We start from the raw sequence: 27,624 nt of genomic DNA, 5'->3' as shown, positions 1-27,624 counted from the left end.
TAAAACCCAGACGGGTAATATTCCTGACGAAACACCACAAGCACAAACCAACATGTTGTAAGATCGTGAAGAAAACGAACAAAAAACAATGCAGAAACTGCCAATGAAGAAAAACACTGCAACCACTGTTCGCTTGGATTGATGCAAAGTGTCAAATTACTACAGTCAGTGATACATAAGCTTGTGTGAGAAAAGCTTTCCTGCAACACAGCACCAGAAAACACAAGTGTAATTACATGTTTGACGTTACCACACTCGTGTAGCGCCATGTTGCAAAACAACGAGTTTTTTTTCTTTTCCAATTTACACAACTGGAGTAGAAGGTATTAACTTTACTCATTTCGAGAAATTTTTTCAACTGCCTCCACAACATGTTTTTCCATGTGGTTTCTAACATCCTAAACATAATGTAGCCTACATTAAAGAAACATACTCCATGCCTACAGTAGGTAAAAATTATGACTCTAAGCAAACCTGGAAAAACTTTGGTGACAAAGTGCACAAAAGCATTCAAAATAAAATCACAAAACTTCATTACCTTTGAGGTATCCAGTTCAGCAGAAAAATAAAGTGTGCAATTATCCCAAAGACAGCAGGAATCAAGCTGATTTGGATAATCGTTGGGTGCATGGAACAATTGAATGTGATTCAGCAAGGCCTCCACTGTTGTGAAACCAGAAGATGAACAACCGCTCCACTAAACAGTAACAATTGTTTAGATACATTCAGCCAGAGCCCTTTTTCCACTATAAATAACACTTACCAAACAGCTTAAACTGTCAACAAGGTCTATTAACTCCACAACTGGGTCCATTACTTGACTTTGAGATTCATGACTGACCTGTAGAACATAAAATGAACTAAAACAAGTGCAAGAAATTAAACATGCTTTTGATAGGTCAGGATGTTTGCCCAACAAGGGAGATTTACTTGAAGACAGAATGGAGAAATGCAGAAAAAAATAAAGCATTAAATATGCCATGTTTGACATTAACACTGTTTGAATTCTATAACATGAAAACTCTAGAATTTTCACATCTATTTTAATCTTACCTGAACTGTAGTAGAAATCTGTGAGAGAGGTTTTAATTGTATTCTGCCATCTTGTAGACCCACACATGCCACTGGAACTGATAACATGGAGTTGCCCTGGTGACATGCTGCTTGGTACAGATGCAAGCTCAGAGGAAGGCTTGCAGTTGGTTTAGGTGGTCCACTAACTCTGCCAGGCTGTCACAGAAAATGTTTGCAATTAATGCAACGGAAATTACTAACACACATTGTCTATATTTTTTATTTGTTGTAATCTTATACTTTATCAACATGCTGAATTAACTATTTTCTGCATATTTTAGAGTTTTTTTTAAAGCAGACACTGATTGACAGTAATCAAATTTCTTTGGGAAGTACAGTGGCCCTAAATCCAGATTTAAATTTTTACAAACCTCTGGCTGCAACACTCTGACTGATTTGTCCAGACATAAAGTGACAACAGCCTTTTTATGCACGGCCAACATCTTGATGCTTCCTCCATGCATTCCTAGGAACCTGACACAGGGAATGTATTTAGCCCTAAGTTGCATTCACCTAAAATCACTGAACTCACTTTTGTAGTAACTCTCCAGTATGGATGTTGTGCACCAACACCGTCCTGTCAGATGACCCACTGTATAGTAAGTTTTGGACCAGCTGTAAAAAGGGTCACATATTGTTAGTTCAGGGTTAGTGTTATTAAATATTGTGGCACATTTGGTTTTGGGCTATAATACTGACATTTCTTTTGTTTCTATACTTCTTTATTTAATAACATTATCATTAATGACAATTCAGGACGGAAGTTAGGAATAATGCAAATAACTTTATTGGACTTGAATTTAAAATTAAACTTGAATTCAATCAAATACAACCAAATCTATCACTTCATTGTGACATCACACATTTTGACTATTGTTAGTGTCAATAACATCCATACATACCTGCAGTGAGTTGACAGTTTTTGTATGACCAGTGAACATCCGTAGCAACAAGCCATCAACTGCATCTCGAACTGATATTCTGCAATCACTCGATCCACAACATAATATGCGGCGTGCTCCATCGGTGCCGCTTGTTAAACAGCAGATTGAGTGTGGAGAGTGACAGTCAAGCGTTTCAACATGTTTGACCTGGTAAAAACAATTAAATTACATATACATGTGTTGAATTTTGTTTAACAAAAAAAAAAAAAAACATTTACTTCCATCTGTAACAGCAAATATAAAATGTGTCTGTTAAACTTTGCAGTTGTATTCAACAGTTACAGCTTTTTGGAATCGCTGTATGACATGCAACAAAGATCAAGCAATGTTTGGCATTACGACAAAAATATTGAGGAAAGTTTGGTAAAACTGGTTACCTTCTTATGGTTGCAAACTATCACTCTACCATCTCGCGCTCCCAAGTACAGAAAGGAATTGCTAGATTGGTGAATACAGAGAATGCTGCTGTTGTATTCAATTATCTTGATCTGACGAAACTTGCAATCTGGTGTTTTGCCACCCAACTGAAAAGTAGTGTGCAATAAGAACTACAAAACCAACACATAATATTTTTCCTGCAAATTCCTTACATTAATTGTCAGGTGTATGCGGTACACTGTGGATTCAGCCAACAGAGTCCTATCTGTACCATCCTCCAAATATACAACATAAATGAAAACCTTTTCCTGATTAGGAACGGTAGCTTCATCTGTTACCATGGTAATGTGGGTTGTAATTGGAACATGTGTCAGTGGAAACTGCTTCATAACAACACCTGCAACAAGTGATCGGCACATTTAAACACTTTAGATATGGAAAATTAGTGTACTGTCTACAACTGACAAATCCATATCGGCTCATTTGCTTCCACCAGAATCTTACCTGATTTTGAGTTTGTGACCTTAATAGTTTTGTCTTTTGAACACGAGACGATCCACCCAGAATTTGTGACCAACAGGCTGGTGACAGATGCATCATGAACTTCATGTGTACCAGAACATTCATCCATGCTTTCTATAATATCCAATTATCATGTTTACAACTTCATGTGGACAAATCTGAATGACTTGATGCAATGTGAAATAACTATCCCAAAAGCTTTCTATATTATTATGATAATTAGGTGAATACTAGACCTAATGGAACCAAGACGCATTATCTTCAACTTAAATGAGACAGACGCAAGTCATTCTCTATACAGTTATCACCCTGATTACCCACATTCTCACTTATGTCACCTACCAAGCATAACAGAACCCTTAAATCTTGTTTCCGCATCCTCTTCTTGAAACGAACTGCATGCGTCACTGTGTGCAGTTACCCACGACCATGTGGCGTCGTTACTTTTGGTATGCTGTGCATCTAACTTAGCTAACTGGGGATCTCTGCAGATGAATAATAGTGTGATTTGTCACCACCAAAAGTTCACAAACAATTTTGCTTACTCAGAAACACGATTTTTTCTGCTCTTCCTGGAGCTGGCAACACCCTGGGGGGAAGTCCTTGTTTCATTTTTCTGGTTTCTAAACATACACAGGCACATGAAGAATGCAAAATAGAAGAGCTTTTGTTTACCTTTCATGATCCTCTGCTGGATTAGTAGTAGACGACACTTCACAGTCATCAAGTTTATGTGAGCTGTTTGGCTGTAAACAACATTCAAAATTGATCAAAAAAAATAGCCAACATGGAAATAGTAAATATGGAAAAAAGAAATGAAGTTACCGCTTGAATACTTTTCATCGTTGTGGAGGAAACATGTCTTTCCGAGCTTGCTTCCTGCAAATACTTGCGCATTATATCGTCCACAGATGGTTCAGTTGTGTTCTGCACAGCAACCAGGTTCTTTGAACTTGAATTAGCATCGAAATACTCTGAATTCGAAGCAACAGGAAAAGGTTGTATGTTTAATGAGGATGATTTGATAGTTGAGGTTTCATCTTTAACTGGTGTGTTCAAAGTCTCGGCAACTTCCAACTTCGGCATGGTCGTCGTATTCAAGCACTGTAGTTGGCTGTGAGAGCTGGGATTGGATGTATCAGCGTCTGCTGGAGTCTGTTTACTTTTGCTGGAAGTCGGAGTGCTGTGACTACAGGTGTCAGAGTGGAAAGAAGGAAGTTCCTGCTGACTTGTGCTTTGGCCACCCACAGTAACCCTGTGGAAATAATTTTTAACCACATATTCTAAAAGGGAAACGGAAAGAAGTTAAATATAATAGGATAACATCCAAGTTACCCTCAGCATGACAATATTTAAAGAGTAACCATTATAGTGAATTTTGACTTGGCAATAAATTGCAACACTTGTTATGCCAATACAGCAGACTTCCACTCAACACAACAATTTGCAACTTGGAAAAAATGTTAAAGCCAATGTATCAAATAAAACAGTTTTGTACCGTAGTAGAGAAAGCCTGTGAAGCCTTATTTTTTCCAGTTCAGCATTAACTTCTGCCTCTTTCCTCTCTAATTTGGAAAGCTCTTCACTTAGACTCTGCTTCTTCATCAATAGTTGCTCGATTAACTGTACAAAAAAGAAACAGAAAACATTACAAATGTGACAGATTTTATGCATATTTGAATACAACATGGTATAGACCAATGTCATGGAAAATAAGAAGCTTTATGGAATTTACTATGAAGCAAAAATACAACAACTTCTCACAGTGTTGACTTGTGATGTCTCGCTTTGAAGATTCTTTATGTCTTGTTTAATGGTGCTTCCCTCTGTATGCAAAGAGTCTTCCCTCTCAGACATTTGCAAGAGCTGGTGGGAAAAACTGTTGGCACTTGAATCAAGTGAACTCCGTTTGGAAGGCTGGTCTTGTTTTGGTGTTGTGTTGATTTGGGAAGCAGCAGATAAAGAAGATTCACCTTCAGATACGGATCGGGCTCTTTTATTTGGATTGTTTGGAGTGACTTCAACCTGAAAATAAATAATTAACATCAACATAGGGCTTGTTTAGGGTCACAAGATTATACTCCCCTTGAGCATGTCGGACTACATGTATAAACAACATTGATATTGAAACAGGAGCAGTTTATTTACCAGATGAATGGTTTTCGTAATCTCAGGCAAATCACATTCATCCAAAGAATGGTGAGAATTTTCATCTTCGTTCAGAACCAATCCAATCCCAAATCTAAAATCAATAATCCAACATTAATTTTGTGGAATCTGCAGAAGTCCTAAATAGCTTTTCTTCATCCATGTTTCAAATCAATACAAACCAGATTTCATGTTTTTTTTCATACATTATACCTTGGACCAGACAGTTTCCTCTTCTCGTTTTTCTTTCCACTTCTTAGGGCAGATGATGATACCGGGGTTGGTCTTGAGCCGTACTTCAAAAACATGTTTGCAAGTCTTGTCTGTCTCTTGTCGTTATCACTATCACTCGTGCTGTTCTTATGTTGGCGTGATGAGATTCTACACCCAAGCAAATTTGAATTAAAACTAAAATATTTGAAATAGAAAAGCCAAGGCTAATATGCTATTAATCATTTAAGTAGAGTAGACGTTTCAAAATCTAACTGCGTTCATCATCAGTAAATGTTCGAAACTACTCTAGGTAACATAATTAATGGCATATCAGTTTTAGCTTTTCTATTTCAAGTAATGAACTCCCAAGTATTTTTGTACCCAACTAAAATATTATATAACCATACTTGTTCGCATGGCGAACTTTACCAGCTGTTATTTGGCAAAATCGTCGTTAGTGAACTTAAACTGCACTGAAAAGACTTAATAGGTCGAAACAGTGTGCACTGTATGCAGCTCCTTCATACGCTCTATTAGTTGACAATTGACATAGAAAACTATACCAAAGCTATATAAACAAAAACAACATATACCACACAATAAACAAAGAATGTATTGGTAAAAACAACAAAAATTATTAAGTGATTAAAACACCTGCTTCTTGCTTTGCTCAGATTCGGAGTAGGGTTTAGTTTTTTTCTGTTCATGTCAGAAACCTTTCTCTGTTCATCATCAGATAAACCCTAGTAACATCATGACAATACTGAAAACACCTTTATTAACAATTGACACTTTAAATATTTTTATTATATGTGTTTGATACAAAACATTCCCCAAGAAAACTGCTTTACTGAGTTCACTGACTAGCCACAGAATGGGTTTATCAAAAGGGGAAAGATTAAGTGCTTCTTTTGTCAGTGTTTGTTTAACCTAATTAAGACAACAATACATTTTCCAGACAGAAGCCATGCAGACAATTAATTGCCCCTCTACCTGGCATGTGCTTTCACTTGTCTTTTTGCTGACATCAGATGTTGCAGTAACAGTGCTAGTTGCTGTGCTACAAAAGTATAAAAAATTAAATATAAAAATCAGATATTCTGACAGATTCATAAAATAAATATTTAGTCTTTCAGTAATATATTTGGAATTGAGTACACACAATATCTGGACAGCTGTTTTTTTTTACAATAATACAACATCTCTAGCAATCTAAGTTACATAAAAACAAGTGTCCAGAATTATTGACCTACCTTGTCCCATTTAACAATTCTGCTTGTTTCTTTTTTGCTAATGCATCTAAGTGAGAAAGTACAGAGGATGCTGTCGGGTCATCACCGTTGCTTTCATGTTGATGGTTGTTCTTTGCCCTAGAAACAAATGGGAATTTAGCACATTTGCAAATATGCGTATAAACTAACCGAAATTGCCAACATTTTATATTGCTCCACAAAAAATCACTGGCACTTCATAAAAACCCCACCTGCAATGTTGCTTTGCCGAAGACTTATCATTTGCTTTGTTATCAACATTTTCAGTTGTGGACAGAGAAATACAGGGCAATGTTTTGCTGTCCTTCAGTGGACTTTTTTCATGTGGCGATTCCAGCTGCAAAGTCAACAATTTTCCATCCTCTGAGGAATCTTCTTCCTATAATGGAGAAAATTTTTGATTACCAAATAATTTATTCCACCACTGAGTTTGTGGGGACCCTGACTCGGTACCCAGTAAGTTTTTGAGAGCCTATGACATTTTATCTACTCTACATACTGTTCATTTATGCTGTAGTCATACAACTTAAATATAATTCAAATTTAAAATATTATCATAAAAAAAATTTGAACAATGTTATTAATTCTGGATCATAATTAATTCTGTTAATTAATTCTATTAATTCTGGAACAATAAAACATTTTGTTTTTCATGAAATATACCTGCAAATCTCCAGTCATTACAGATACACACAAGCGTGCTCGAAAACTTGATTCGCTGTTGCTCTGCACTGCACTCGATTCACTTGTACCTTCAAAAGTCACTGTACGCTGCAACAATTTTTCCTTGGATACAGTCTTTGGCTGTTCATTTGGCTTTGTAGTAAAAACACTGGACTCTGAAGGGTTTGACACTGTGGATGTAATAGCAGATGATGACTTGAAGATTGGTTCGTCAATTTCTTCCATCACAGCACGGAATTTTTGGTAGATTTCACTTGGTGCACTCAAGGGTTCAACTCCAGTTTCTTGTGGCACTTTGTTGGGAGTCTTCTTGCCTTTTGTACTGCTAGTCTTCAGAACTTCTTTTGACTTTTCGTGAGTGTTTTCTGGTTTCTAGATGCAACATTGTGTTTGGTTTGCACAACAAATAAATAATTTTATGTACATGTTAAGTTTAAACACCTTGTAACATTCAAATAAATTGTAATTCTCACATTTGTATTTGGGGCAAATGGTGTGTCACCAAACATATTTGCTGTTTTAGCTTTGGGCCACACAGGTTTACTTCTATTCCCAAAATGAGGAGTAGTTTCCAAATCAGCCATCTGGAGCTTTTGTGGTTTGAACAATCCAATACTGGTAATTGGGTCTCTTCTACCAGAGTTTTTACCATAACGTGTTTCTACGCCATACCGTTTTGGTCGCAACAACGGGGAGGTATTTTGATTGTACCCATTGTTTTTTATCTGTGAGGGACCTGACTTTTTTGGCTTTTTCCAGGAAGGAACCTTTCCATTAGCATTTTGCTCATAGGGGTTAATGCTGTCATAGTAGTCTGCAGATTCCATCCATGCAATTTCATTAGAACGCATTGGAGTGGGATCAATCTGCCAAGGAGCATTTGACATAGTGACAGGAGGCGACGAGTTGTGCCTCATGTGGTTGAAACCTGGTTGAAAGAATGGTTGAGCAGTATGGAAGGGGGGTGGTTCCGCTTGGAATCGGAATGCCTGGAATGGCTTAGTAGGAGATAATTTTTTTGCAGGTTGAAAGAGTTTGTTGTGGGCTGGTTGGTTCCAGGAAGGGATAGATGTATTCTGCAACAAATAGCCAGTGATTTGTTTAGAGCAGGAATTAAAACCTTTTTATTTAATTCAATTTAATTTTTTTTTGCACAATGCATAACAAAGGAAATAATTGAAACTACCTGATTAACATTGCCGAATTTTTTTCCACCACCAGATGGCAGGAGAGTAGCACTTGGGGTTTGATTCACTTTTTTACGAGATTTGTTCATAAATGTGTTTCGATACCTAAAAAATATATAACATTTAACAAAAACAAAAAACTAGTTTTTCACATGTGACCCCATTAGCAATCCTCACCTGAATAGACAGTACACCCTTGCATTTGGATTCAGTTTCGTTTCCTCCTTTCTTTCTTCTACAGCTGCCTTGTGTGATTCCTCACGAAGGTGGGTTACATATGTGTTTAGGCCTTTGCATTTTGTGCTGCACAGGTTGCATTCATGTACAAACTCCCTGAAGTATAAGTGTTATGTTATTGATCATACACCACAAGTGAAAAACACAGGCTTTATTGCAAACAGAAAACTATATCTTACACATAAACTTCAAGGAGAGAATGAGTAATAGGCATGAATAGCTTCACATGTAACATACATAGAATTTGTAGGCTAAAAAGATACATCTAGGTTTAATTATACTTACTTTCCCTTTTCAGCTTCCAATGCTCTATGGTGTAACAATGAATAAAGATGCTCTTCCAAGTCCTACAAAGTAAGCCACAATCAAGTTTAACTCATGTCTTAATTATATGGAGCCAATATATTCTTACTAATTCAGATGTGAAGTGCAAGTCACACAGATGACAGATGGTGTATTGAGCATTCATGTTTGCACTTCCACTGCCCTCTGATACTGGTCTGCTCCCAGGAGATGAGCTTTCCTATAAATATACATAAACTTGAACATAATTGTGCTGTTCTGCTACTATACATAAACATTTAAAGCACGCAAATCACATATACCTGGACTTCTGCTAATAGCTCATATCAATTACTAATTACATTAAGTTGAAATGAAACCCGATAGCCAAAGCACATGGTGCCTGATGTACAACAACCCTCACACACTCAATTTAAATAATACCCGCCGGTAAAGACGTTACGCTAGACTAGCAGACACAAAAAGTTAAAGAGGGCTCAATTGTGTGCACTCAGAAGGGAGAGATGCCCTGCATGTCCAGACAAGACCCTTATGTGGTCCTAAAGCACTTGTTTTGTTTGCGTTTGGTCTTAAAGGAATTTTTCTCAAATTGTAACATATTATTTATTACTGGTGAAAGTGAGCATGTATTTTTAAGGCTTAAAACATAATGTGTATTTATACATATACATGTCATTCATCATGTTAATATATGTACATTGCCTTGTTGACGCAAGGGACTAAACGGAAGGTGCAAAATTTCCACCAAGCCCATCAAACACAGTTGTTCTATTTAAAACATTGGCTCAGACAAAGTCACGACAAATTATTGTGTCACCCAACACTGTGTATTTTGGTCCTCCAGGGTGATTCATGTCATGGATTTTAAAATTTTCACCCAAAAAAACACACAAAAGTTTACATAACACTTTTGGTGTCACACAGTTTTTCTCCTTTGCCCATGACAACCAAGTTATACAAACACTAACTATAAGACTATTTTCCACATTGCATTAACCACCTCACTAAAATATAAAATGGTTTTTCAAATTAAAAACCTCCAAATGTATGTTTTCTTTCAAGATGGGCATAAAGGTCAAAGTAGTGTTATTGAACTTACATTCGTTTTCAGTAACAAATGAGCTTGTCGTCTCTTTTTAGATGAGGGTTCTTCATCACCATCATTGTCTGAACTGTTTCTTTTTTGTCCAATGCTACACAAAATTGCAAAAATTATATAACAGGAAACTTTGTTAAAGCAAAATAATTATAAATAAATATATATATTTATGAAGAGTAATCTACATTAAAACCAAATTTAGCCATGGATTGTAAGAAAGTGCTTGTCCCTTTTATTCCAAAACTTACAATGAAATGTGTTAGTGAGAACATCAATTAAGGGTGTGATATGTGTCATGGCGTGAAATCTACGAGTCAACTATATAGACAAACCAAATATGTAAATTGTACTCTTGTATGCCAGGCTTTTAACGCGAAGCTAGGCAATGATGTTTTGTGTCATGTTTGTCAGACGATAGTTTTTCTGTTGGTGTTTAAACAAAACAGGTTATTACAGAATTGTAAATATTAGACAGGTTTTTTGTTTGAAAACTTATTAGATGTGAGCAGACAAAAAAAAACAGTAACTTACTGGTCAAAGAGTGGTGCAGATTGAGCTTGTTCAGCGACATGGTCTTTACAAACAGAAAACATTGCCAGGAAAGGTTTCTAGGGCAAAATTGCAAATTCCTATTTGAATTTTCTCCCTTTTTAAGTCTTGTTAACATTAAAACAATGTTTCTACATGGTCTGGAAAAGTAAATCAAAATGCACAGCTTTGAGTTGAGAATTATTAAAGATAGAAGTTCCTTTAGTTGGTCCAGCTTTAAAGATAAAATAACATACAGTGAGAGTGAGGGATAGGACGACTTACTTCTTAGCGTGTAAAATAGATTAAAACAAATACAACTCCCACGCAGAGCACACACCCAAAAACAGGCCTCTGTCAGTGATAAGCAAAAAGTTAAATACTTAAATTGAAAAACTATTAATCCCTGCCTGGGGGAAAGTCATGTTTGCACCCACACAAAACAAAGGCTACTTTTTTACAATTTATTTGCACAACCTATTCGTCGGTGGACAGGCGCCACATGTGTTTGTTGTGGCCACAAATCTCCGGACGGAAACTTACACAGAGGGAAGAAGGGCACCATACGATAAGTTGACTTACCACTAAGAATGCCACTGGCTATAAACTATCGCCGATCTCAGTTAACAGTCGCACAGTAGGAGCAACTTTGTCAGACAGAAAACAGCCTAGTGCTTAATTGTTACAAGGTTCAGTTGGATTTTGGGTGGATTATCAGTACTATTGTTTCATGCAGGAATTATTGTGTTTAACAGCACTGAGGTGTGGCTTGCCAAGCAATAAAGGTATTAGTAATTAAAAGCTCTTCTGGCAGCTTTTAATTACTAAGTAGTATGCCTGGCAGCATCAGCAACAAAAATAAAGGTATTAGATTATCAACTATTCATGAGAAGAAAAAAACATTACTTCAAGAAAAAAGAAAGTAGCAAGTAAACCTTAAAGATTCTGCGTTACTTATATAATATCCGTATTAAAACAAACCTCTTATATTATTTAGGCGGCGATTTGAGGATCGATGGGTGAATAATCAGACTCAAACTTGCCAACAGGGCGAGGAGATGTTACGTTGCTTAAACTAAATTTCAAAACCGTTGCTCAATTGACAGAACTCAGAAGCACTGATGGCACAAAACTTAAAACTCACAAATTGTAAAAAGTATTGAGAAAAGAGAACAAACAGAAACATTATTGCTTCACACAACCGCTGTGTTTGCAGGCTGCAAAATAACAAACACAAATAATCCAAAGGCATTTCATCTGACGTCATTAAGGATCGTGCTTTGTTCAATGAGTCATGACGAAATAACACAACGCCGATTTTTTTACAGCGGGGTAAAAGTCTATAAACCAGTGGTTCCTCATTTTTTTTTAATTTGTTAGCAGACCAGCATGCTTTGGGTATGTTATCACTTCGTTGCGTTTCACTTGTATGGACAATACTCGTTAGTTTGTAGATACAAAGATGTACAATTGTTCAAAAATTTACGCTGCAAAAAATGCAATTGTTGTCCTGACCAACAGGCAATCAGTATGGTTTTAGCTTCGCAGAACATGCGAACGTAATGGCAGTTTGGTTTTTCTTACTTTATACCCCTGGAAATAGGCATTGCGTATATTGCCTGAGACCGGATGCAGATGTTGAAAACGGAAAATTGAAATTGAAAGCCCATATCGTAAGTTTCGCACCGATGGTTCTAAAGGTAAAATATGCAATCGTATGTATATCTTCATGAAAAAGCTTTCAAAATTGTTTCACGCGTCTAACAACAAGCTCTTGAAAGCATTTGAAGACTCAATAGAATAATAACGGCGTTCATGTGTCATTAACAGTGACATCATGGTTGATTTGAGATTAGAACATCGCTTTTTAGGAGAAACTGGCTTATTCTGAAGTCGAGACTTTATCTTTTGCCTTGGCGAAGCCGAATTAACCACGCTCACACGCTGGCGCACAGTGAGAAAAACGCGACGGGCAATGAAAAACAAGGTGATGGTTCAAACTCAAGAGACAGTAGCGCGCTACCGATTTTTTACAAGTCCGCCTTGCAGGAAATACAACTTGAATAATAGAAGTGCTTTTGATATCAGAAAGGTTAAGAGCAAAATAAGAATAGTATGTTTATTTTGCTTAAAGGGGTTAAAAACGTTTTAGAATGGTAGCAGTCTATACCATTATAATTTTCGAATAATACAAATATTCGACTGCTTGTGGTACTTTTACCTCTAAAGCTATTAAGTCGAACGACTTATTGGGCTATGTTGAATTTTAGTTTTGAACGAATAATAGTTACCAAAGTTTATGTCCAAACGTATCTCAAGTCCTGTATAAGCAATTCATTTCCTATATTAATCATATATCAAATTTACTTTCCAGACAAGCTATTATTTAAACATATACGTTGATTAAGAAAGTGTTGTGAAATGGCTCACGACACATGCGCTCATACGAATTGTAAGAACGCACAGCAACAAAAGAGGAAACCCCCAATTGCCGCAAAACCACCACATATCGTTAAACAATGGAGGGCAAGAAAGAACAGGTTCGGTTCAGACGAAGCTGTATCTGCCATACAAGGAAACGAATCAAATCAGGATTTAGATAAGCGCAAAGCTGGAACTACAAAGTCGCAACATGCGTTCCCAAACCGCAAAAAGCAGCTTCGGTATTCGGCGTCTTTGCCCAACTTCGGGGCGGCTGGTAGAAACTCATTCGAACTCGCCGGTTACGTTTCTATAAATTACCCGATAGTTGATCCTGGTACCCTGATAAAGGTACACGAACTCTCCGGAGAGCTGCAGATGCTCACGAAGAAGGAACAAGAGGCTCAATTGCTTGAGGAAAACAATAATGTTCCCGGTTCTTGCTCGCCACTGACCAGACGACACTGCATGAAGGTCCACAATTCGGTAATTCCACAAAAATCTGAACCCGTTCAATCGTCACAGGTGGACGAAGACGGTTATGAGATGCCTATCGCATTTCAGAAAGATATCTACCTCTCGCTATTGGTCGATTCTGCGCAAGTGTCGTCTGCAGATGAGAGCGACGCGGTCGAGAGCTTACAAGTGCTTGATAGGCACAAGAAGCGCAAGAAGTTTGCCAAGAGAAAGCGTCAGAATGATGCAAAGGCCCTACATACGGCGGTGGTCGTAAACAACATGACCAAGTCGCTATCGCCGACCAGCGCCAACCCTCCTAACCCAAGGTGCACGAGTCCACTTCCAGAGGTACCGAGTGTTGATGAGGCCGAGCCTATAGAGAGTTTCCTCTCTGCGCGTTTGAGGTCAATCGATAAACAATTTTCGCCCAAATCGTCGCCTGCGATGGACAGGAACAACTGTGCTTACAATCCATACCCTTTGACGTCATCGGCCGACGAGTGGTCATCATTCAGCACTGACGACGCGTCGGACTTCGACGATTTTTACCACGAAATCCACGCCCCAGACCTGACTGGCTGTGAGTCCGATCACGATTACGAATGCATCGACCCTGAGTGTTTAGACCTCGGGCCCCGCAGCCACTCGAGGGGTGGGGCAAGTAAAGGCAAAGACCGTTCCAAGAGTTCAAAGAAAAAGCACAAGTTGTCCACCAAGTTATCGGCAGCGCCAAACACGACTTTGTCTCCTATAGTCACCCCCAATACTGCGCGAAGGAACCAATGCGAGATACGAGAAATGCACAGGAACGAATGTACGTGGGACACTGTGGCCACACCGGGGGTGCTGAAACTCAACAACTTCAGGAATTTGCGTTTGGCGGCCACTAAACAAACACTAAGTGGGACGTGTTAACATTGTGGACTCGTATAACTTGTTTTTCACTTTTGGTAACCAACGTTGTGCTCGTTTTATATGCATTCGCCCTATTTGCCTTGCAAATAAAGTTCTAGTTTTATGTGACCGACCGTTTGCTCATTGGTGTCCAGCAGTGGAAGGTAATGGTTGCGCAGTAGTAAAACGTTGAGAAAAGTTATTATAAATCCCAGGGTAAGACCTGACAGTAACCCCGATATTTGGTCGTTAAACCAGGGAATTACGATCATGGCGTGACCTTAACTTGGCTTTCACAGAGGGCAGGAAATTGTTAGCTTCAGACGATGCCTTGAGCGTGCAAATTTCCCCTCCAGCTACTTCGAGGATTTCGCGCGTTGTCTTCTTCGGTCTAGCGAGGGATTAAAGCCGATAAAATGGAAAAATTCTGCGTTTCGAAGAACACCATGGTTCACTGCACTTCTGCAAATTCGTGTTTCGCGGTGGTTATCGTGCAAATACGCAACGCAGCAAATTTTATCCTTTTACGCGAAAACACCCTGACAGACCAACATCGGATCGCTTTACGATGAATTGGAAAAACACGAGCGTTGGGAAAACACAAATAATCCTGTGGTTTTGGCCAATTTTCACAAATATTATTTAAATTTTAATTAAACTGCAGGTTTATGGAAATAACCACTGTTCGGGGCACCGGAACATAACGCAAGACAAAGGTTTGCGAGCAGCCATATAAAAACATGTTTGATGCAATTTTGGCGGCAAAAATACAACAAAACTTCATGACAAATAATCGTTCACGTTCGTTAAACAACGTTATGAGAAAGGAACAGCGAAGTTGGCGCGCCAAGTTCTAAGATGTCAAAAAAATCTGCAAAACAAGAATTAAAAAAAATGAACTTTTTACATTACAGTCAAATTAGGAAAATATGAAAAGAAATTTTCAGTTTAAGTGCGTGTAAGGTATTTTGTGGCGTTCAAGAGATGCTGACGTCCTTGTGTTCAACCGTGGAGAGAGTTCCGCATAAACACACGGGGATAGAGTTTGGGTGAAAACCTTTCACGTCATTTTTATGTTATATTTTATATTGTCCTACAACCGTTGGGTACTCTATATGCCGACAGCTTTTAAATGTCAAAGCCATGCAGCGAAATGCGAAATGTCTGGATGAATTTTCCACTGCAAGTTATAAGAGTCCTTCTTCAACGTTTTGAGAGTTTTGTCGCGAACGAACGTCATTTTAAAACATATAGTCTACATTTAACCGTGGTCCTGGTGGCATTGTCACTGCACCCGAAGGAACTATTGAAATGTACTTGAAAACTTTCTCCGTTTATGATATACGTCAGAGCTTGTGAACGTTTCTGTGGTGACAAACTAAAATAGTTCTATTACACTACTCAAAATATTTAATTCTTTGCCTTATGAATTGAAATAAGCAAACAATGCCGCAGTAAATATAAGACCGTGCCAATCTGTTCGAAGGCACTTCAATTGCCCCGATGCGTGAACGGCGAATGACGTAAATCGCCGCTCACGTGTTGTTTGACTTCAACACAAGTTGCGTGCCGTATTCCATTGTCCGTATCCTCTAAGACGTCACACATATACAGGTCACAAGGCATCGAACCGCGTTATAACCCCTGTTCTTGTCATTTCCCCGCGGCACGCATTAAGTTGGGTGACGTTACCATGCCGGGGTCAGCGCTAAATTTAGGCTCCATTATTGCGGTTTGCGTTGCAGGTTGGGGCTTGATATGGTGACTGGGGCGTCAAATTATGGAGGCTGGGTACAAGTTTGGCTCATCGGGGTTATTTTGGTACCCAATGGGGGTTATATCTGGGAGAAGCGTTCTGGGTCACGTGTGTTACTTTTTAGAGGTAATTGTCTGAAATATATCCTTAATAAAAACGCACTTGCGGTTTTATACGTGACGTCAAATTGGTGTAAAAGTTGGCGAACAAGCGAGGGCGGAAATGTAAGTTCACCTTTCGTGAGGCACCGAAGTTTTGATAAACAAGTGATTTGGCGATCTAAATTCGCCTCATGGATTTAGAAATTAATCGTGAAAGTCTGAACAATCAAACACTTCTTTCGTTTATTTTTAAAAAATAAGCGTTTCGTAGATTAGCAGGTGCACAGGAACAGCAAATTTCCCAACACCGCAAAATAACGTATTTCCAAAAATCTGTTTAATATCAACAATATAATGCATTGTTCACCGCGGTACCGATTTTTTTGGAAAATCCCGTTTCAAACCTCGTGACGTAGTTTCAGCGCACGATAGGTCTTCCGCAACGGACTGTGTTACAACACCTGGTGTCAGGCGAAAATCGTATCACAATGGAGGCTTTGGTAATCACCGGCAATCGCACCATTGGCAAAAACCTGTTACATTTGAAGCTGTCGCAATTAACGCCTCACCCAGGCAAAATTGTGCACTGGTTGACGAAGGTCAATTGGCCTCTTCTTAATCGCTGCCCGGGGCCTGAGGTCAGCCACTCCTTGAGATTTCGACACGATAATGCTACCTTGATTTCCTCCTCGTGATTGGTGGCGCGAACAAGTTACGCAATCCACCCTCGGCTTCTCAGGTTGTCGCATTTTAACCCCCATAGTAGAAGGTCGCTGTTTTTTTATGTGAAACAATGTTTTGTGTTGTCATTTTAAATGCTTTGTTTTGATGTTCGTAAGGCTACAAGTTAAATATTCTCATACGCTTAATACACACATTTGATACACATATTTTGAAACGCATCACACCTAATTTCATGTGCAATTGTATCTGTTATAAAATGACACATACTTCCGTATAGACCACCAAACAAATAAATGCTAATCCCTTTAGGAAAATAGTTTACTTAAATAAGAGCTCATTACAAGCCCGGTCCCACAGCTTGTCGTTGATAGCTTGTCAAACAAATGGACAAATCCAACGGTTCGCGGCAAATCCGGCAAATTTTACAAATTCCTCAGAGCAAGTTGCTGCATTGGCCGAGCAAGCCACAATGACGTCACGCCGGAAACGTGAAGAGGGCATATTTCGGGGTTATCAACTGGACAACGCACGGTTTTTGTAGTAAGACCACGCCTGTTTAACCTTATTCGGTTTTGAATTGACAAAAGGAAAGAGCAGTTGGGCATAAGATCACCTCATTTCACTTTTGTGATGTCATAATACGTGAAACTTAACAAGGAATGAATGAAAACGTAGAAGTAGAACAACCGTGACATACACAGTATTTTAAACCTACGTGCTGGTGTATAGTTAAACTTTTAATTAAAATATTACTTAAAATTTCGTAAAGGTTTGGTTTGTAAGTCACCATTTCATAAAACAACTACGTAAATAACAGCAATTCGTGCCTTAAAGATACCAGAAGCGTGTGAAAACGTTTAGGACAAATTTTCACTGCGGCCTTCAGAAGCAAAGCATGCCAGTTATAATTTTGACAATTTGGGAGCACGTAATTATTTTGAAGATAGTTAAGGTAATTGCCAGACCTCCGCGAACGGCATTTGAAAACAATTTCAAAACTCACCAGCCATGAAAAGTTCCAAAAATCGATTTTGTCAATGATTGACTGGTCGTGGAAGCGTTCGGCAAAATCTTCTTAAAAACACATTTGTAACGGACAGGTCACGAATAGCAAACAGGCGTCGCAGGCAAAACCGCACGCTATGTAAGTTTGTCTTGTCGCGGCATTTTTGTTGTGATGGGGGGTGTAACGGAAAAATCTGCACCCAGTTCGATGGTTGAGTGTGATTTATGATCGACTATGACGTATGTAAATGTAAAACAAAAAAACAAAAAATTAAGAGAATGCAGTCACAATGGAACTGTGTCATATAACCAAACATATACTAAAAATGAATATCCGAAAATTTGTACAATCGTAAAAATTAACGGTTGCTGCGTGAACAGCATTTAAAAAAACAAAACCAAGCACCCAGTTTTTAATCAACGGCGCCCCCTGGCGGTAATTTTATAAAAACTTGTAATTGTTTAGTAAATCAAATATTTTACCATATGTTGTTGCCTGTTGCCTAAAAAACCTTTTCTGAATTTCGATAACAACTGCGGCGCCATATTGCTGCTAAGGTATATGTTGAAATGCAAAAAACGATCACAAACATTGATTGGGTAGCGTTTATAATGGAAAAGGAATGGGCACGTTATGCAAATCCCTTATGTGTGCCAGTGGCGCCAAAACTTAATTAAAATGATTGATATTCGGCGCGACTGTACTCCGTGCTTTTTAATTGGGATCAGAGGAATAACAATAGCTTATCGATTACCCGCTGACATGAAGGCGTTGACTTACCTAAGATCACCATATCGTGAACAAGTTTAGCGGCCGTGTTGCAAGCCAAGTAAGCCAAGCCTTTTATTCTAAAAACTAGGAGTTGTTAATTATTACACATGGAACAAGTGGAAGAGGACGCACATGCTGACGAAACGACAGATCACGAGCTCAAAGAATGGAATCACACTTTGTTCGGGTTCGTATTATCATCTTATTGTGTTAATCCTACACTGCAATAGGATTTACTAAGAATAACCTAAACCGAAGGGTTCAACTGGTATGTACTGCAAGTGTGTGTAAACCTATCACTAATTAACAAGTCAAAATTGTTCGCATCAGTTTTCAAGTTTATAACTTGCATTTGCAATGCGCCGTGGTCGTGACTGGTCGGTTTAGTCGCGTAATTCACCTGTTCATTTATAGTGTGTTTTTGTTTTCAGACACTGTTCTAACCAACCTGTAAAATTGCACAAATATGTTTAATGGTAATGGGGTAAAAATAATGAGTGGCATTCATTGGGCACCAGATAGCCTAATCTTTCTCACAAAATAATATCTCTTGAAAAAAATTCGTAATAGGTTTTTTTTGATAATATGGCTTTTTTTGCATATATATTACATTGTTTTTTTTTTAATATTCTTAGGAAACTGAATTTGTTTTTTGTAGATGCAATTCATTTCTTTCACTTTTTCAGCATTGTTTACATTTCTCGGCTGGAGTTATATGCATTGCAATATAAATCATTTGGCCTACCTTATTTTCCATCCCAGGTCGGTGCCAGGTCGCCTAATTTTGGTTGGAACAATCGTATTTGCCGTGAGCATGGTGCTCTGGTGCATTCTACCACAGCTTAAACGTTGCATGCGATGGCTTCAGAACGACAACAGAACAGATCTCAATAACATCTGCACGTATTATCAGGACAACACAAATAGTCAGCACACGATGGTCGTGAACTACGGCATGCAGTCAGATGCAGTATGAGTTCTGTTTATTTTTACGCTTTTTTATCGGTGATAATGAACCAATATAAATGCATTGTTGTTGTCTTTGTTGCATTGAAGTGATGTATCTAAAAAAAGATTATGGGCATTGTGAACAGAGCAAAACTTCGGAACTGCGAACTGTGGTTGAGGAACAGGTTGTTGATGAGTTTGTGATCCATGTTATTGCAGTTCGTTTCCACAAACTAACCCAGCACACAAACATTAAATTAAAATACTGTTTTTCATGCATCAAAACACACGTGCAGACAACCACGTATCAAGACAAGACAGAAAATAAAATATAATAAACTACAAAGGTAATTTATCAGTCCCTATGCCATGAATATCGCAGCAAGGGGTGATTATACGAGGCTTTGGCAAAAACACAAATTTGTTGCAACAAAAGCTTCGCATCATATTCAAATGGTAAACACGGCTAAGACAAATTTACCTTTGTGCATATAGAAGCTTTAGTTACAATTAATTTTTTAAATTCAAAAAAAAATTTTCATTTTTTTTTTTTCATTAGATAATAATTAATTTAAATACACTTTTCACGCCTAAGCCTGTTACAAATCTGGGTGAGTTGACACAATATACAAACGGGTGAAAGAGCAGAATTTAGTTATACTATTGTCGCGTGAGTGCCCAAGCAATAAAGCACTCGAAAAACTTTCTGTGGCCTTGGGATTTTTTAGCAGCTTAAATTCAAACAACGATTATCCTCATGTAACGAATGCTTTTACTGAATTGCACACAAATGTAAAATAATAATGTGATCGACTATCAATTTTCGTGCAATCATGTCGCTAATCTGGGGATTAAGGTTTCTTCAATGTAACGACGATGTTCCGTTGCTTTAAGACCCACGAACAACACAACACAGGTAATCTTTCGTTCTATTGGTTTCTGTAAAATGGAGTAAACAGGACAACCCGAAGCACTATTAACCAGCGTAAATCGCAATGAATTATACTTTCTGACGAGTTCTGCCGACCAGAAGTTAATGGTTTGGGTGATGCAAAATCTAAATGAAATGGGGCTTCGTCCGCTTTTACCATCCTGATGTCGCCTCTTTTTTATTGATCGCGTGAGATTATATCGACCTACCCCGTGCTCATCGAAATCGTAGCATTAGCACAGTTTTATTCATAGGGTGAATGATAAAATAAATGAAATAAAACAATTTTGGTGTAACACTTAGGTCGTTGCGTTATTCCAGCTTCAGTTAAAAACAGAATGGAACATTCAAGGCACCGAGATATGGGAGCTAATGAATCACTAGACGAAACTATAGAAAAAGAACTCGAAGAATGGAAGCATACGTTTTTTAGGTAAGGATTGTACCAAACTGTATATACTGTTGCTATCTCACAGCTAGAAAAGTTTCGTTTTTCTTGGCGATCACATTACTTTTTCGTCGCCGCAGGATGGTGTTTTAACTGTAACTGTAGCGGAGAAACTTTGCTTTATTCTATCAAAAAGGGGGCACAGGATAAAGAAGACCTTGTTCAGCCCCTAGCCATAAGCCACCGTCCACACTTTCGTCATATTTTTTTTTTAGTTTTTTAACTGAAAGCATTACATTTACATTGCGATGGTATCGGTAATAAGCGTTCTTGCGTCCTTGACCCCGGTAAATACTCCACTTAAAAATACCAATAAATGTTATGTCTTTGCAGCGGTGGAGTGTTGACTGTCATTAGTATTCTCCTCCTCATTGTCGTGGGTACATTTTTGGTGTGCTGTTTGGCTGCATACATTTCGTCCGTTGCCCACTACATTCGTTTTATCAGAAGGGCTAGGCGTCGCCGCCGACGAACACCACTTGAACAAGGGCTTGAGGAACAGGATCAAGTCTGAACTTCGATCACAAGAGGTTTTATTTTTTTTCGGTCACAAGTTTATTTCATGTGAAGAAAACCTAAACAGAGTGGCAAAGGATCAGCGTTAGAATGGTATTTTGTTTTGAAACACAGAAATTTTAACGGTCGTGGAACAATATAAAAAATATAATTTTTACTATACAGGACTATAGATCTTTAAATCGTGTTAGGTTTTCGCCCAAACTCCATCCTACTGCGCTTGTGTCTCTTTGTCTGTAGTTGATCAAATACTGACGCTGATCATCGGCCACTCTTTTCGAGCTTCCTGGACATTGTTACGTTAACGACAGATCTGTCGGTTAACACCGAGCAGCAGAGGACGATCGTTGCAATCATGACAAATACCTTTATTTGTAGGTATTTGTTTGTATATGCACGTTGTGGGACGACAGACGATGCGAGCTTTTGTTTCCACTGATTGTCTGCATGTGATATTTTTGCGTAGTTTCACACAATTTTGTTTTTATCATCTTTTGTAGCACCTTTTTATTTGTGCGTATTCTTTTAGTTTTTGTAAAATAAATAACACTGTTTCATAGTACTCAATACAAACCAGAAGCAGGCACACCATAGAAAAAAGAAAACGAAATTCAAAATTACTGCATGCCATGATGGACAGATATTCAGTGAAACAATCGACGAAAATCAATTTCCATAGTTCGCTCCTTTTCCAGATTGCTAGGTTTTGGTGGTGGCATCTCATCCTTCGTTGGAACTTTTCGCATCACTGCAGCTTTATCCCCAGGTGCAAAGTGAGTGACCCTGGGAGTCCGGTCACTCAAGTCAGAGCCCAGGCCATGCCTGTTCCTCTTTAACACTGTTTTGACCGGGTATTTTTGACCTGAGCGATCAGGACCCAACCCACTTTTGCCATCCCAGCCTCCTGAACGTAACAGTTGGTAGCCCCTATTCCTGGTGCTTATGAAAAAATGAGTGCTATTGGGGTGACCGTGCCTCTGTTGCTCTGCGAACTGATGCAGAACAGAGCTCTGATGGGGGTTGACAGATTCATCACCATCCTTAGTAGCAGAATATTGACAGTCACAGACCTCACACCACAGTTTTTCAGCCTTTACTGCCTTGTATGCATGATTGGCTGCTTGATGTAGGACTTGGGATTTGACGAATGATTTTGAGTGATATAGTAAGTGTGCAATGTCTGAGTGCCCTCCAAGATTGGCAAGATCATATGCATCATAACCACTAGCATCCACCTTAGAAATAAATGTATACATTTTGTTATCTTGCAAAAAAGTAAAATAAACAGCAATGAAATATGAGATTTTGTTGAGCATTATTTGATTTTTAGCCACTAACCGAATGTCTCCAGTTTGCACCATTCACAAGTAGGTATTGAACCACATTCATGTGACCATTATGAGCAGACATCATTAAAGAAGTCCACTTAAATTGATCAACAGCATCAATATCAACAAATTGATTCTCCACCATCTGCTGAACCACAGGCATGTTTCCATTTTCTGCAGCACGAAAAAAGTCTAAGGTAGCATTTGCAGGTTTTGTTGGGATTGACTGGTTGCGTAAAATGTGGACTTTCGTTTCCGTTTGCAACAATTTCCTCTTTTTGGCAATTGATGTCACTTTGTGTTTAACCGTCCTTTTTCTGGGTGTTTTTTCTTTTGGGGTGCTTGGGTCGCTGAGGACGGATTCATATATGGCTCTAGCATCCTCACCACTAAGAGAATTGGGGGCATGAGACCTGGTGTAATAATTGTTACCAGAGGTAGAAGATGGTTGGTCTGTGGCAGTGACAAATTCAACTGGATGTCTCAACCGGGTATATGCACCTGACAGTGTCATTATACTATTACTCAAGCAGGCCTATCAGATTTAAGCCTGAAAAGACAAAAGTTATCAAACATTGAAAGAGTAAGTGTGTGACAAAAGATATTTAACTTTAATGGAGACCTAATGAAAAGATTTTTCATGTGAAATTTCAAATATTTGTCGTGTGGAAAGATATTTTGCTTTAAAATAGGTGCTTGGAAAGTTTCAGAAGAACAAGATGTCCACTTAATTGATAGCATAATGAAAAGCCACAATGCATATCTTGAAAGACAACACACAATTAATAGGCCAAACTTGAACTTTTGAAAGGACAGATTGTACATTAGAGCACAACAAACTTTGAATGAAATAAACAAAAAAAATCACAACATTTGACACTTATTCCCACAAAATATTTTGGTTTCATGTTGCATGTTTTCTCCAATACCTCTATTGAATTGCCTATGTTTCTAGGGATCTGGTCTTATAACTTGCTTTGTGTTTTTCATAGTTAAAAGTTTATTTGCCCTTTGATGAAGTGCTTGGCCTAGATGATGTCTTTGATGACTTTTTGTCAGCATCAGTCTTTTCATCACTCTTCTTGGAGTCACCAGATTCATCAACCTTCTTTCCTTTGGAATCATTTCGTTCGGCATTACGAGTTGAAACCTTGTTGTTGATCAGGTTGTGCAAGGCTATAACTGAACGAATTAAGCAGGACAAATATACTACTAACATCTGGTCATTGGTCTTGAGATAAAATGCCTTGCTGAACTCGGCTAAATTCACATCTGGAAGAAGATTAAAGATGTCTTGCAACTCATAGATGATGCTATGATTTATTGGCAGAGTTCCTGCAGCAACTTGTTCCAAATATCCCTTGATTTCAAGCAATTTAGAGCCAAGACCTCTTATGCCCTGAAGTTGGTTTGTGATACGCTGAGATAGGGTACCAGCAGTGACATTGTGAATGTCACGAAGCAAATGCTCAACTCCCACTTCTTCGGCCTCTTCAGCATCAATATCACTTGGTAGGTGATTGAAAGTCTTCGTAGTTGGAGTTCCATCGTCATGCACCTCTTCTACAGCCACATATGCTTCTGTTGGCAATCCCAGTTGCTTTGGCTTGGCATCAATTATAACAAGTACAGAGTTTGGGTTGTATCGTTTCAACAAATCATTAATAGCAATATCATTGGAGCACAATTTAGGTCCAGTGTGATACCAACCAACAATTCTCTCTCTGGCATTGACCTTCTTAAACATGGCAGCCATGCTTTCTAGGTAATCATGGTCCAAAAACCAAACATCTCTTTCTCTTGGATCTTCATCAAATGGCACAGCAAAGCTGTTTGATATGTCCAAAATACGTTTGCCCTCGATCACCTTTGGCTGACCCAACAGCACACCTACGACACGGCTTTGACTACCGACTTTTCCGATTCGATTGAAGTGATCAACCACACTTAACAGAACAAGAGGGTGAACAACCACCTTTTCAACGGGTTTAATTACCACGGCCATGTCTACAAACAGCTGTCAAAATTTAACCAAAATATAATTTTATGCAGTGAAATAGTAACAATTACGTATAGCAAAACAACTGTAAACCAACACGGTTGTTACACTGAAACAGTACACTGATCTTTTTTGCAAACATAAATTGCATAAATTTTAAACTTAAGCTAATATTAACGGAGAACAAAAATTCATATCAAAATTCGTAGTTGTACATGCTCTCATTGGATTACTGCTATAGTGCGATGTCATGTGAAATAGAAATCGTACCAGTTTGATAGTCATGTTTTTCGTTTTCCTGAAGCATTTGTTTGTTTTGTCTTTAATAAATTTGTTCTTTATGCTGCTTAATGCAAATATGATGTAATTTTCGTTTAAATGTTAGAGAATATTAAAACATCTCTTGCATAACTTCTACTAATAAAGAACAAAGGCAGTTATGGCGCGTGTACTTTACGGCGTAGGCAACCCGCCATTTTGCGGAGGTCGAAATATTCCATTGGTTTACGTTTAGTGAGTCGAGGTTTATTGATTTGAAATATCATCCCCCACAACAGAAAACAATTTAGCTTTCCTAAATACAGACATGGTGTAAAATTCTTCAGCACCGGATTGAACAATTGGCGTGCGTATAAAAACAACTATAATTTTTGCCCTCTTTCCAGAAAAGGGCCACAAAATAGTGTTTTCAGTAAGGCTGTACCCGTAATCACTTGACTGTATGTAAAATATCACCAGAACCATAGTGAGCTACCTGTAGGCGTAAATGTTCGACACTAAATTCTCAAGTACATAACACCATTCATGCTAGACGGTTTACTACGAATATTTGCGTGCCATTTACATGCAGACACAAATAAACAAGTATCTTCAAAACCACGGGCGAACTTGTACACCGCAATTACTTAAAATGGGTAAAAACTTGATTGCACAAAAATTTTACCATAATAGACACTCTTTAAATAGTGTGGGATCAGCATCTGGCATCTCGGTTTTGCAGTTTCGCGTGAATTTGGCATCTGGCGCGCCACGAAAAATCACAAAGCAACAACAACAAACACACCTTGGGACTGTACTCGTATTCCGTGGTACCGCACTTGGAAGGTGCATAACACGCGACAAACACACATGCTCAGTGAGGATAATTGCGAGACTGCTTTAAGCGTATGGATTGGCTAAATATGAGATTACAAGCTGACGCTGCTGGCTCGAAAATGCGCAAACGGGTAGCGAACTGTTCCTTGGGGACGGAAGCGCGGGTGCCGCTTACTATGAAGAACGGGAAGAGGATAGAGAAAATGCACGCGCTTACCAACGTAGGGTAATAGCTGAAAACCATGTTGGTCATAATAAAAAGTGGTAAACCGAACCCGCAGAAGTACGGCCAGTTCTGGTCTACAACGCGCAAACGCATTTTAAGATCCATACCCATGTTAAACCACTTGTACTCGAAAGCATAGAGGGAGTACAGCAGGCAGATATGAACGCAGTAGAGTAGGTAACCTATCCCCTCAATTGGAAAGAGACGAATCAGCGAAGCCTGCAGCAGGAAAAGTGTCTCCACCGCTATTCCGTACACAAAGTCGGCTGCCGCGATGCCGATAGACGGGAATGCGCGCGGTCTTCCATATAACAGTTTGTAGACGCTGTCGGAAACGTCAACAAACCAGAAACCGTTCACCAGCTTGCTGATGACATACAGAGGCAGAACCCAGAGCGTGGTGAACGTATAATGCAGGCCCAATTCGATGTAACTCCAAACGCCATCATGTTTTTCAGTGCTGTTCTCCCCTTGGTAAACAACCGAAACAAATACCTAGCACAGAGAAATAATAAACAAAATAAAATCCACACCACATTACCAAACTCAATATAAACTGTGATGTGACACAAATATAACAATAAATGTATATTTAAAAGAAAGACCAACTCCCACCTTTGAATAATATTGCATTGCTGGAATGAGATAAGTTGCAAAAGCCCACACGCTGACCCATACAAATGAACTCAAGGCAGCACTCAGGAACACCCTGCCAATCATTCTTGGTTCCTTTGGTTTCAGGTCATTATTTCCTGAAGCAACAAAGCTCAATGAGGTTACAGTTATAATTAAAACATTTTGTTCGTGGATATATATTGAAGATTTGGTTAGAAACAGTTAACACCAACAAATGGACTTACTGAAAAAAATATGTTTAAATATGTATGTGGGTATGTACCATGATTTGGATTGGATCTTCTGCCTGTTGTCCTTCGAGATGCGGCCATAGCCTCTTGAATTTTCCTCCGTCGCTCTGCTTGGTGTTGCTGAATTTGCAGATCAAGCGAATAAACAAGGAACACGCCATACACAGAATCTTTTAGACCATGAAAAAAGTGCAAAGCAACAGACTTCACAGCTGAAGACATTGTGAATATAACCTAAAGAAAACACAAAAGTTACATATATAAACAGAAAATAGAGTGCAGAGTATTTTGCTAACTCCTCGCCTACAAATTTCAAATCATCTGCAAAATTATACACTCCGTGTCGTATGGTGTAAAACTGCGACTGTGTTCTACCAAATATACCTGCCTGAAATAGTAAACAGCTTACATGCAGTGCACAGACACCAAGCAACAATCAATTCCACTTGCAGCACAAAAGAATGTTTGGATATTATATCCGATCAGTGCAACGAAGCGTGGTTCCCGAACCTTGATTTATCATTTCTATATATTTTTTCTGCTAAATATTTTGTGAAAATAAGAAATGAAACCGATATTCATTTTTA

General features: G+C 38.5%; 4 protein-coding genes across 4 annotated transcripts; all 4 read right to left on the bottom strand.

Annotated features, from left to right (window-relative positions):
- Positions 1 to 261: 261 nt before the first annotated feature.
- LOC145889393 (uncharacterized) lies at positions 262 to 10,745 on the bottom strand. The gene is made up of 30 exons (XM_082980344.1): positions 10,592 to 10,745; positions 10,061 to 10,154; positions 9,071 to 9,181; positions 8,944 to 9,005; positions 8,599 to 8,754; positions 8,421 to 8,526; positions 7,708 to 8,310; positions 7,214 to 7,606; positions 6,763 to 6,929; positions 6,533 to 6,649; positions 6,273 to 6,339; positions 5,934 to 6,022; positions 5,280 to 5,447; positions 5,067 to 5,160; positions 4,683 to 4,943; positions 4,417 to 4,541; positions 3,744 to 4,173; positions 3,594 to 3,664; positions 3,464 to 3,541; positions 3,261 to 3,403; positions 2,901 to 3,032; positions 2,609 to 2,793; positions 2,396 to 2,542; positions 1,977 to 2,165; positions 1,607 to 1,689; positions 1,446 to 1,548; positions 1,054 to 1,230; positions 764 to 841; positions 539 to 697; positions 262 to 398 (listed from the first exon to the last, which is right to left on the bottom strand). The coding sequence occupies exons 1-30, from the start codon at positions 10,651 to 10,653 to the stop codon at positions 333 to 335; spliced, it is 4,716 nt and encodes a 1,571-aa protein (XP_082836470.1). The 5' UTR covers positions 10,654 to 10,745; the 3' UTR covers positions 262 to 332.
- An 11,297-nt stretch (positions 10,746 to 22,042) lies between these two features.
- LOC145890665 (G patch domain and ankyrin repeat-containing protein 1 homolog) lies at positions 22,043 to 23,396 on the bottom strand. Its single transcript, XM_082981795.1, has 2 exons — positions 22,862 to 23,396; positions 22,043 to 22,758 (listed from the first exon to the last, which is right to left on the bottom strand). Exons 1-2 carry the CDS (start codon positions 23,363 to 23,365, stop codon positions 22,168 to 22,170), a joined length of 1,095 nt encoding a protein of 364 aa, XP_082837921.1. The 5' UTR covers positions 23,366 to 23,396; the 3' UTR covers positions 22,043 to 22,167.
- A 29-nt stretch (positions 23,397 to 23,425) lies between these two features.
- Positions 23,426 to 24,864, bottom strand: LOC145890667 (26S proteasome non-ATPase regulatory subunit 7-like). Its single transcript, XM_082981797.1, has one exon. It carries the CDS (start codon positions 24,854 to 24,856, stop codon positions 23,852 to 23,854), a length of 1,005 nt encoding a protein of 334 aa, XP_082837923.1. The 5' UTR covers positions 24,857 to 24,864; the 3' UTR covers positions 23,426 to 23,851.
- Positions 24,865 to 25,667: 803 nt separating this feature from the next.
- On the bottom strand, positions 25,668 to 27,265 carry LOC145890666 (etoposide-induced protein 2.4 homolog). The gene is made up of 3 exons (XM_082981796.1): positions 27,070 to 27,265; positions 26,787 to 26,923; positions 25,668 to 26,666 (listed from the first exon to the last, which is right to left on the bottom strand). The coding sequence occupies exons 1-3, from the start codon at positions 27,257 to 27,259 to the stop codon at positions 25,983 to 25,985; spliced, it is 1,011 nt and encodes a 336-aa protein (XP_082837922.1). The 5' UTR covers positions 27,260 to 27,265; the 3' UTR covers positions 25,668 to 25,982.
- Positions 27,266 to 27,624: the final 359 nt, after the last annotated feature.

Source organism: Ascidia mentula, chromosome 2 (assembly GCF_947561715.1).
Source record: "Ascidia mentula chromosome 2, kaAscMent1.1, whole genome shotgun sequence".
In the NCBI taxonomy this organism is placed as follows: Eukaryota; Metazoa; Chordata; class Ascidiacea; order Phlebobranchia; family Ascidiidae; genus Ascidia; species Ascidia mentula.
The sequence above is the reverse complement of the archived record's forward strand: the minus strand, read 5'-3'. Positions and strand labels throughout refer to the sequence as shown.

Bases quoted from the DNA above. Each gene is read 5' to 3' on its own strand.
- LOC145890665 (XM_082981795.1), bottom strand. From the start codon at position 23,365: ATGACACTGTCAGGTGCATATACCCGGTTGAGACATCCAGTTGAATTT. The intron at 22,759-22,861 runs GTTAGTGGCTAA...TTTATTTCTAAG, and splicing joins GTGCAAACTGGAGACATTCG to GTGGATGCTAGTGGTTATGA.
- LOC145890666 (XM_082981796.1), bottom strand. From the start codon at position 27,259: ATGTCTTCAGCTGTGAAGTCTGTTGCTTTGCACTTTTTTCATGGTCTA. The intron at 26,924-27,069 runs GTACATACCCAC...TTGTTGCTTCAG, and splicing joins AAGATCCAATCCAAATCATG to GAAATAATGACCTGAAACCA. The intron at 26,667-26,786 runs GTGGGAGTTGGT...TCTCTGTGCTAG, and splicing joins CAATGCAATATTATTCAAAG to GTATTTGTTTCGGTTGTTTA.
- LOC145890667 (XM_082981797.1), bottom strand. From the start codon at position 24,856: ATGGCCGTGGTAATTAAACCCGTTGAAAAGGTGGTTGTTCACCCTCTT.
- LOC145889393 (XM_082980344.1), bottom strand. From the start codon at position 10,653: ATGTTTTCTGTTTGTAAAGACCATGTCGCTGAACAAGCTCAATCTGCA. The intron at 8,527-8,598 runs GTGAGGATTGCT...TATATTTTTTAG, and splicing joins AGGGTGTACTGTCTATTCAG to GTATCGAAACACATTTATGA. The intron at 1,549-1,606 runs GTGAGTTCAGTG...TCCCTGTGTCAG, and splicing joins ACTGGAGAGTTACTACAAAA to GTTCCTAGGAATGCATGGAG.